The sequence below is a fragment of the Mesitornis unicolor genome, unplaced genomic scaffold (assembly GCF_000695765.1).
Source record: "Mesitornis unicolor isolate BGI_N332 unplaced genomic scaffold, ASM69576v1 scaffold40876, whole genome shotgun sequence".
Lineage (NCBI taxonomy): Eukaryota > Metazoa > Chordata > Aves > Mesitornithiformes > Mesitornithidae > Mesitornis > Mesitornis unicolor.
In genome coordinates, this window is record NW_010191018.1 from 1 (window position 1) to 10,363 (window position 10,363).

General features: G+C 51.4%; 1 protein-coding gene across 1 annotated transcript; it reads right to left on the minus strand.

Moving 5' to 3' along the window:
• Positions 1-2,939: 2,939 nt before the first annotated feature.
• Positions 2,940-10,295, minus strand: LOC104535403 (zinc finger protein 346-like). The gene is made up of 5 exons (XM_010186604.1): positions 10,195-10,295; positions 9,021-9,171; positions 7,147-7,386; positions 4,562-4,655; positions 2,940-3,254 (listed from the first exon to the last, which is right to left on the minus strand). Exons 1-5 carry the CDS (start codon positions 10,213-10,215, stop codon positions 3,149-3,151), a joined length of 612 nt encoding a protein of 203 aa, XP_010184906.1. The 5' UTR covers positions 10,216-10,295; the 3' UTR covers positions 2,940-3,148.
• Positions 10,296-10,363: the final 68 nt, after the last annotated feature.

A 10,363-nucleotide genomic window follows, 5' to 3' on the forward strand; every position in this document is an offset into this window, starting at 1 on the left:
GGGCGCAGGCAGCCAGAGCCCCAACCCAGCGAGGTGCTGCCGGCAGAGGCCCGGGCAGGGAGGAGCAGGACTGGGCAACCCAGGCCACAGCCAGGCAGGGGCACTGGTGTGCAACCTGGGGACAAGAGCTGTGCTCTGTCCTCAGCCTCCCATGGTGACTCTGGTCCCACAGCCAGGCTCCAGCTCCCCTCGTGTTGCGCCCCATGGTGTTGGTGCCCTCTGAGAGTAATCCACCAACAGCACGGGGACACCAGTGATGTTGGCACCTACCTGGGTCGGGGCTAGCATAGATCCACCATGAGCACCACAGCCCCCAGCGTGGCTGGCAGGGCCACCAGATTGTGGCTACCCCGCCAGACATCTCACTGCCGGGGAAGGGGATGTGACAGGGGTACAGCCCTTGGTCCCAGCACAAGGCCCTGTGCTGCTCCCCTGTGCAGGACAGGAACAGGACAGCCAGTTCCAGGCACTGGAGCCCAGCTCAGCGAGCTGTGTATGAACAGCTAGCAGCACAGCGTCCTGCCATGATGCCACGGCTGTGCCAGGGACCAGCCCAGCGTCCTGTGGCAATCGCGGATGTTTTCAGCACAAGCTGCACAACAGCTTGCAGCAGTGCCAGCACCCTCCCAGCCCAGACTGTCCCATCTTCCCCTTGGTGACCGCGGTGTGCCCAAGGCCACGATGACTCACCAGAGCGGCACAGAGGAAGGCACGCACTGCGTTCGTCTGGCCCTCAGGGTGCCATGGGATGAGAGCAGGGCCTCGATGAGGGCACATGGGAACACAGGCCTCCCACCCCTCCCAAATACTTCACAGGCGTCTGCATCCTGTTCTCTGAAGTCTGGCAAAATCCCAGATAGGGCTCTAGCAGAGAGACAGCACCCAAAAGTAGTAATAAACACTCTATTTGGAGAGCTTCACCTTGGGGAAACAGCAGATACACAAACACTGTGTACAGGGGAAGGCAAAACTGTCAGTACACAGACAGGAGTGACACACCGGACTGGGCAGCGCTGGCAATGGATCCCTCCTGGTGTCGATACACAGCACATCTAGCGGGCACCTGCCCTGGTGCAGCGGGACCAGAGCTAAGCAGCAGAGATCGGAGTTGGAGGCCATCCAGGGCTATCAGGCGGACAACGCCTCCTTCGGTTCATCGCAATTTTCTGCTCATTGATCAGCTTGTGAGGTTTAAAAGGACTCCCTCTGTAGCTGGAGACTAAGGTCAGACCTCAGCAGTGGAGCAAGACTGGAAAACATTAGGAAGGCAAACCCAGACCAGCAGGAGCCTGTCCTAAGGGAAGATGGCAGATTCTGTGCAGGGTGAAGAAAAACAAAGCTCATGCACGGCCTGGAGTGGGGAAGGGAAGGCACTCGCTCCAAGCACTCAATTAGCAACCAGCTCTCTCTCTCTCTTTGCTTATCCCAACCAGCACATACTGGATTTTGGAAGTGCCTCTACAGCCCAGCTCCCAGCCCTGCGAGGGTGTCAGCTGCTCCCCTGGCACAAAACGCTGGGAGCCAAGGGCTCCAGCCCACCCTCCAGCAGCTGCCAAGGCCTCGCAAAGGGAGGCAGCAGCTTGGCTCAGCCCACCCTGGCAGTGTGGCCTGCCCACGGCCGTCACCCGTCCTGCCAGCCCCACTGAGCCCCACCGGCCAGGCAAGTCCTCGGAGGGGCCACATCTGTGTCCTTCTGCCCCACGGAAGAAAACCAGCAGGATGCTTGCCACGGACTAGCACATCAGGTCCACAGAGGCACCGACACTGAACATGAGGCCAGCCCAACACACGTGGCTCCTGGGGTGAGCTCGCAAAGAAGAGGCGATGCCTTAGCTTAAGGCAAAACATCTAAAGAAACTGTCCAAAATGCACAACAGTCTCAGATGCCTGCCCTTCCTTCCGGGGCCTTTCCTAACAGATCCAGTACATTAGCACCATGAAGAGACCATCAGTCTTAATTTCCGGGTTTGAAATATGGAACATCCCTTTTCCAGGACAGTACAAACGCGTAAGAACTTTGAAGAGAGGGGTTGGGCAAGTAGTGTCTAATGAAGGAATAACAAAGGCAGCTTTCCAAAGCATTTGTAGCTTTTAGTCAGCTAGCGATTTGCCCAAGTTATACTACAGTTTCTTGCTGTATCTACATTTATTCTCTCTCTTTTCCTTTAAAACCCTCCTTCCCCAGAATATTTTGGTGGTAGTAGGGAAGATGCTGCACTTCCACTCAGACCCTCAGAATTAGAGATGAACTCACCCTGCTCTACCTTCCTCTGCTGACTGCATTCAGATCTTGGAGATCTCCACCGCTGCCAAGTTTGGCTGAGATTGGTTTAAGTCATGGGGGGAGAAGACGCACACGGTGAATGACGACGTACGCCTGTTTCCATAGGAAACCAGGCTAAACGGTTACTTCCTTCCACATGGAAATCCTCACAGCAGAGGGTTGGGCTGTCCGGAGAGCAGGAGCTCAAGCTCCTCTCACAGTCCCCCGCTCCCCCCAGAAGCAGTTTGCACACCAGAGGCTGTACTCACTCACAGACCCACACAACCCAGCTCCAGACCCAACGGCTGTGATACTGTGAAGGCTCTAATGGCAAGCAGTGGCTCACAAAATTCTGCACACAAACCTGACTGGAGGAGGCATGGAAAGAGCTGCCACGCTGGTTATTTCCTATTTTAGGCCTGTACAAAGCCAGGCAACCTGCACTGTGTCCCATCCACGCTGCGTAAGCACTGCTTGCTACGGTCTAGGAGCTCTCCTCCAGCAAAAGCCATCTCTGGGCATGGGAGGCTGGCCCTCAGGTTCAGGAATCCATTATTTGCTCTGGTGAGGGAGGAGGTGGCCACTACTCGCCTGTTGCCAAACCCTCTTTATACCAGATACACACTTCCTCTCACACTGCACCCACCTTCACAGGAAGCAATTACACAATGAAAACTACTCTAAGGGAGTGAAGTATTTGCTGTCTAGCAAGTCTCTTCCAGCTGGATGCTTTTTCTGACGGATTCAGTCCCCGTTCTGCTCAACGGGTGCATACAGGAGGGTAGGGCTTTGCTTATCCAGAGGGATAATGAAACCATTGTGGGCTGGCAAAGGATGTGCGTTCTTGGGCCACCAACAACTCCAAGAACAGTGCTGCAACTTGCTCTAGAAGTCTTGGCTGAAATAACTGTAGCCTCCTGGGGCAGTTGACTCTTCCCGGACATACTGCTGTGACGGGAACGGTCCAACAACTGGCACTGCTCCGGGCATCCTGGACATGGAGGGGAGCAAGAGAAAGGGAAAAAACGAAAAGGAGACAATGTCAGAAGCGCTCTGAAATCTGCCAGCTGCAATCACAGCTCAGCAGGCACGGCTGTCAGTGGAGCAACAGCCTGCTGCAGCCAAGTCAACAACTTGCCAGAAAAGCTTCCAAGTGCATCCTCGCCCTCAGTGCCTGTGTGTAAACAGACACCTTTAGCATGGCAGAATTAGCGACCGCACAGCCCAAGGACTGTTAAAGAGCTGCCATTACAAAGCAAGTACCCAGCCTCTCTCCCAGCTGCAGAAGCTGCCTTGGAACAGGACCGAACAGCTGCATGCAGAAGCAGCTTTCTGAAAGGGAGTTGTGTGGCTGCGAAAACTCCGACAACATCCATGTCCTCAAAGGAACACTGATGTGTGTGTGTTGGGAACATCCTCAATGTTACCTATATAGCTTGGGATACCGGCTATTCACTAATCCAGTTGTGCTGTTCAAGAGCAGAAACTTTCCTGGAATGACAGATGGAGCATTTGTCTTCCAACCAAGTGCTCCAGAGAGCAAAGGGACCATGGGGCTGTTATTCCACAGTTGGGCAACATGAGATCCCCGTTTTCCTCCTGTGTTCTTTGGGAAATTTGGCTACGAGGCTGCCCTCACTTCAGGTAGGGTTTCCTAATACCTCTTTCTTCTAAGAAGCTCCGTAACCAACCCAGGCTCATTACTGAGCCTCTTTTAGGGAAGGGCTTTGAAATTAGAGATCTGAACTTTGTCAGTGTCCAGAACAAGTATTTTTAGTATTCATTATCTGGCAGCTTGTTTTTTTCAGATTAAAAATACCTGCAGGAGATGCCATTATTTAACTCGCCAGCTGCGAGAGTGAGTTCAGGAATACAGTTTCTGGAGCGTGCTGACTACACACCAAATTTTAAGACAAGCAGTCCCAAGAGAGATTAGAATGGCAAGCAGATCTCCACTGAGCCAGTCTTTAATTAAATTAAAATCTCAGTTGTTAGAGAAACGGTGTTTAATGGGTGCCAGGCTGGACTCGCTCACTGCAAAGGTCCCTGCTGAGCTGAGCCACGAGGAACCAACAGCCACTGCCAGGCAGCTCCACTCCAGCAGCACCCAGAGCTGTCTGCAGAGGGAGCTGCTGGAGCGAATCCGCTGCAGGACAAACGGAGCAAGCTTGCACAAACCCTGTTGTTCTGCTTGCACGTCAGCTGGAAATACACATTCAAACTGCATTTTAAGTTATATTTGAGCCATTGATTTGATCAGTGAGGCTGGAAACGCACTTGGACAAGAAAATTACTTACTGATTCTTGTGTTTGAAGCCACTGATGTGAGCTTGGTACTGCTCTATGGAGTTGAGTACTATGTTACACGTGCTGCAGGGGTACCCCTTCCCAGCTGAAACAGACATCAATGTTAGCACACACAGCTAGCCAACAATTGGGGCCTGAGGTAGAAACAAGTGAGATAATCAATCACTTCACGTGTTAAACAACTGCTAAATAGCAAGTCAATAACCTGACCAGGCAGGGAGGTCACAGAATCCCACTACCCCACCATGTATCGGCCAGTCACTGCGAGGGAACTGCTAAGCCACAAAAGCTTTTCTGGTCAGAACACAGGTTTGTTTATCTATAAAAACAAAGACACATTTCCTATAAACAGTTCACTGTATCAGACATAGTCAAAATCTCAGCATTAGGGCACCAAACCTTATGTTATACAGCTTTTGCAACTCCGTTTCTCTCCCAAATTCCCACTTCTCCTGATCTGTTTGTCTCCTAACAGAAAATGAGGGAGATACTTAATTTGTAAGCTTAAAGTGTCTCAATAAGACAAAAGCAGCCAGAGGAGATTACACACAACGTCCACTTCCACAATGCGGCATTCTGCTGAGCCTTGCTGAGGTGCCAACTGAGAATATTAAGCTTTATCCTCCAGCAGTTTGGTTACAGCCAGCGTATCAGTTAACTGCAAAAAAACCAACAACTTTCCCACAATAGTGGTACTAGACAGATCAATGGTTCTGTGTAACATGACAACCCCAGCTAGAATGGAAGTTCAGGAGGTCGCAGATACCAAACAGGCAAGCATGGCAGCACAGCTAAGCACGGGAGTCCCTAACAGGGGAAAATCCTGGCAGTTGTCCTCAAGACTTTAAGCGATCCCGAATTTTGTCTCGCTGGGGAAGGGCTCTGCCTGGGAGTCTTGCAAAGAAAACAATTCCTTAAGGTGAAAGGGACTCACCCCAGGGGTGCAGAGCAGCGTAATCACCAAGTGAGAAGCACAGCACAGGATGTAGCAGACATCTCCCTACCTGGCTGCTGCACCTCAGAGAGATTTCAGGCTCTAGGGGTCATTCAGCTCTAAAAACAGAGCTGGACTCAGGCAGGGAAGGCCAGAGGAGCAGTTACAGCCCTCAAATCTGCCTCCCCGCATGATCAAGGCCAACATCTCTCTACTGCAAATCCAGCAAACAGGTGTGCACAAAATTGTCTAAACTGCACCCCTGCACCTCAAAGCAGTGTTTCCTAGAGGAACTTCAAGCAAACACTGCGGTGTTGCACTCTGAAGAGCACATCTTTACCTGCTGCCAGCCAGATCCCAGCAGAGAGGAGTTTAAGGACAGGCAGGGCTGTAAGCACACAGAGACGGGCAAAGAGAGAAGAAAACATCCCTGACTGCAGCCCATTACATCCAAACAGCCCCTGATTACGGCCCAGGTTCCAAAACCTCACCTGAACTGCTCAAGTGCCACGGAAATGTGTCCATAGGTACCGCAGTTCACTCACACAGGTAAGGGTGCTGCCCACCCACCCTGCCTGGGCTGGGGCTCCTGCCACTGTCAGCACCTGAGTCACACTGGAGTGGAGCCATTCATCAGACCCCACTAACTGGGTAAAGAGCAGATGGGTAGAGCTGGATACCAAGCACCTTTTCCATCTCCCACATGGCTATGCAACGTGGGAGAGAATATTACTCGAACAATTGAGCCTCATTTCTCATAAGTGCTACCAAGACCTAAAGGTGGCCTGCAAAGAATTAGAATAATTAATCTCCTGCTTGTGTGGGCTTTTACGACAGAGAAAGAAGCCCCCGAAGAAGACTGTAAGATGGTTTGTCTGCTTATTATTTACTTCAAGCCTCCAGCAGGTATTAGACTTCCTGGGCCACCAGGAGGCTGCTGGGAAGAACAAGGGAGTTTACTGTTGAGCTCCTAATGCTCTCACTGGACTCCAAGGGCTTTCATCACGTAGAAGTGCTCATAAGCAGCAGATCATAAACCAAATGTGTTGTAACTGTCTGCCTAAAGTTCCTCCTTAATAGCTCCTTTTTTCCCCACATTCCTGCTTGCTCCAGAGAGAGCTGTGTTAGTTCATCAGATGGAAGTGCCTACACAGAGGCAGAAAGGCATTCAGGGAGAAATCTCTCTGGCTTTCATGTCCTTTGAAGCAGCAGGTGCAGTTAAACCTATTTCTTGCATCTTTGGCTAGTGCCCTCTGAAGAAGTTTCTTAAGCATCAAATGCTACTTTTATCTTTCCATTTTGGATGCAATCCACCTAGCTAGAAACAGCACTGGCCAAAATCCCTGGATTATCCGCACAGAGAATAAAAAGGACACATCCCCGATTAGAAAAAAATTGCAAAACACAACCCAAATCTTGTCACGAGAAGCTACAGCCTAAAACCTCTCTTGCTGCCGGGGGTTACAACATCAACCACACCAATGTTACAGTGCAGAACCAAGATCTCCATCATGGACAATCCTCCCCTCCTCCCTCCGCATGGGCTCTCTCTTCCAAAGCTCTCTCAGACACAGACTGACAGACTGTGGCTCTCCCCCCCTGCTCTTCAGCCATTTATCAGCGCTGCCCGCTGAGAACTCACCCATGAAGGACGATGCTGGTGCATCAGGGGTTCGGCCATAGTGGGCCATCAGCTTGTGTTTGGTCTCCTGCTTTCTGTGCTTCTTGCCTACGTAATGCTGTTTTGCCATAAGGGGGTTGTTGAAAGTGGCGTGGCAGAGGCTACAGAACTTGTCCGGGTCAGTAATGTCCTTGTTCTCTTCGTTAGAAGATGTGGTAGAGGTGGGGAGGGCAGCAGGATGTTTCTGTTGGGGTGCTGCTTCTGTAGGGTGAATCCAAACTCTTGGTCAGTCAGAGAATTCAGAGATAAAAACCCAATCATTTTACTTACCCAAAACCTGCATTAAAAAAAAAACCAACACAAAACACCACACCTAAACCCCAAACCTAGACAGACAATGTAAGACACCTAGATAAATTCACACTGCTCCTACTTCTTCCCTTAACACTGCAGAATTGAAAGGTGTGTGGCAAGACAAGGCAGAGTAGGCAAGAAAAAACTGTCTGGGCTTAAAAAAAGACCAAACAGATTTGCACTCCATAGCAGAGTTAGCATGAGCATGGCCATGTCCAAAAAACACTGGACACAGACGAGCTTCCACCTGCTATTGTCACCACCCGGGAAAACAAAGAGGGAGACAGCCCAAATACGAGTACAAGCCCCTGTGCAGCAGAGGCTGGTGGCTTTCCGGAAACGCTTGATCCTGGACCGTGGACACCTCTAAACTTTTTCTTTCGTGATGAGTTGTGCCTGAGAAATAGCATAAACAGGACTGGGTCCAATGGAGTGAATCCACACGGAGAAGCAGCTCTCCTGTTGGATGGAGAAACCCGCACCCTCTCAGTCTGGAGTACCAAAGATCAGAGCGAGGAACCTTCTAAGGACCAGAGAGCTCCTCTCATGCCGAAATTGAAGTGATGCACCAGACTGCTCATGCATACGTTCACCCCTTCCTGAAGGCTCTTCTCATACCCAAAAGCAGGGGCTTCAAAGGACAAAAACGTCCCATGGGCCACCCTCATCCCTGAGGTGGCTTTGTTGTGCAGATACAACCTAGCAAAGCCATGAAGACACCCTGAGACCGACAGTTTCTGCCTGGAAGATCTCAGCTCAGAGCTAACACAAGCTGCCATCTTCAGGTGCACTCAGAGACTGTGTTTTCCCTCTGTCCAGACCAGCTACAGCACCCCAGGCTCTTGGCTGCCTCTGCCTGTCCTGGGCAGGGAGTCTCCCTCTGCACCCCCTGGGCGTTTCCACCTGCCAGCAAAGGGAAGGGACACACAGGGAGCTGCACCGGTCAGACCCGAGGTCTGCCTGGACTGTGTCTCATCATGAGAGCAGTCAAGGGCAGCTGCCGTGGGAAAAGCCTAAAGTCAGGACAAGCACATACCAGTGCTTTCCAGCTGAAGTCTCCCGGTCCCCAGCTAACTGCAGCTCACAACTCCCTGAACCTCAGAGGCTCCCTGAGCCCTCATCTTTATAGTTGAGCAACCCTGACAAATTTGCTGTGCCGGAGTTTCACTCATCACTTCACTCCCTGTAAGCTTTTAGCGAGCATCGTATCCTGCATTGGCATTTCTGCAGCTGAACATCATGGTCCCTGAAAATCAGCTCTCTCCTGGTCCCTGCACACAGGGATGGGTACAACACTGCTGCAAGCTGTGTTTCTCCCTGACAAAGCAAAACAAAAAAAGATGCAATTTTTAGCCAATGCTCACCCACCGAGCAGGCTGCTGAGAGAGGCCACCTCTCTGGAGGTGCACTGCAGGTTTCACAGGAAAGAGTACGCACACCCTCAGAAGAGCTTATACTTGGGGTCCAATAACATCTCCAAAGTTTTTCTTTAGCTTGAACAGCCCCCCGGTACAACACGAAGGTGCTGCAGACAGTCATACCTTCTGCTTTGGGCGTCTGCTGCTTCATGTTCTTAGCATGAGTCTTGCCCAAGTAGTGAGACGTTGCCACGGCCGGAGAGGAGAAAGTCATGTTGCAGATGGGACAGCACTTGTTCCTGTCTTCCCCGTTGCTGCCTTCTTGCTTGCTGTCCTGTGCACACAGAATCGCAGAGAGGCTGAGGTTGCGAGGGATCTCTGCAGGTCACCTCGTCCAACCTCTTTGTTATGAGGAGAAACACTAAGGCTCGGGGTTCTAGGAAAACAAAGTAATCATAGATATTTGGGTGTTAAGTTGAAGAAGTAAGACTGAGTAGCACTTTCCTGATGCAGCATCATCCTCTCCCTCACTGGAGAGTGTCCTTGCACGGAATTACATTTTTTAACCTGTCAGCAAACTGCTCCAGGCAGAGGGGCAGCCCTGGGCTGGATGGGTTAAGGACAAGGTTAAGTGTGTGGCTGCCAGAATTGGAAGAGGCAGCCTCTTACTCCGCAAGGTGCGAACTGAGAAGCACAAACATCACTATCAGCTGGGTCATCTGCAACACGATGCCAGTGGAGAAGGCAGCAGCGGTCGTTTCTAAGCCTAACACTATGTGAGAAGGCATCCGCCTTTATCCCCCACCCCCTCACCGCAAATACCGGAGAGTGAGGGATTAAAGCTGAAGCAATCATAAAAGTAGAATCTGTTTCCCAAATGAGTCACGGGGCAGACAGATGGCCGAGTGGAATGTGGTGCCTTTACTGACCAACATGCCGAGGAAACCTAAATAAGTCAGAAAAGGATAGCTCTGGAAAGAAAACTCCAGTAGACGGTCAACCCAACGTGCTCTCTGTGACAGCAAAGGTTATGCAGTAACACCTGACAAGTTGTTCCTCTTATTCACTTTTCCCTGCCCTTTCAAGCAGACTGTCACTAAAAGGCAATGAGTGTTAGATTAAATGATGAAGACCTACTCCTGGGGACTGTTTAAATGGGAAGGGCGGCAGGAACTGTGCTTGCAAAGGCAAAGCTTGGTGACAGACCTGCCACCGAGCTCTTCAGTTCCCACAGCGCCTTTTCTGAGAGCTGTGAGAAATGAAGAGTGTTTTCTTCATTTCTTTAATACAGGTGCCCAGGCCATACAACAGCCTCTGGCCCCACAGGTCCCAAAAGGGCTCCACGTCCTCCTCTCACCTGCTTCGCATCCAGCTTCATCTTCTTGCCGTGGGCGAGCTCCTCTCCGCCGTGGATGGACAGGTACCGCCGCACCTTGTTGGCGTGCTTCTTGCTCTGGAGAAAGCAGAGAGAACCCGGCCGGTCCCGCTGCCCTGCGCGCCGCGGCGCCCGGCGACAGCGGCAGCTC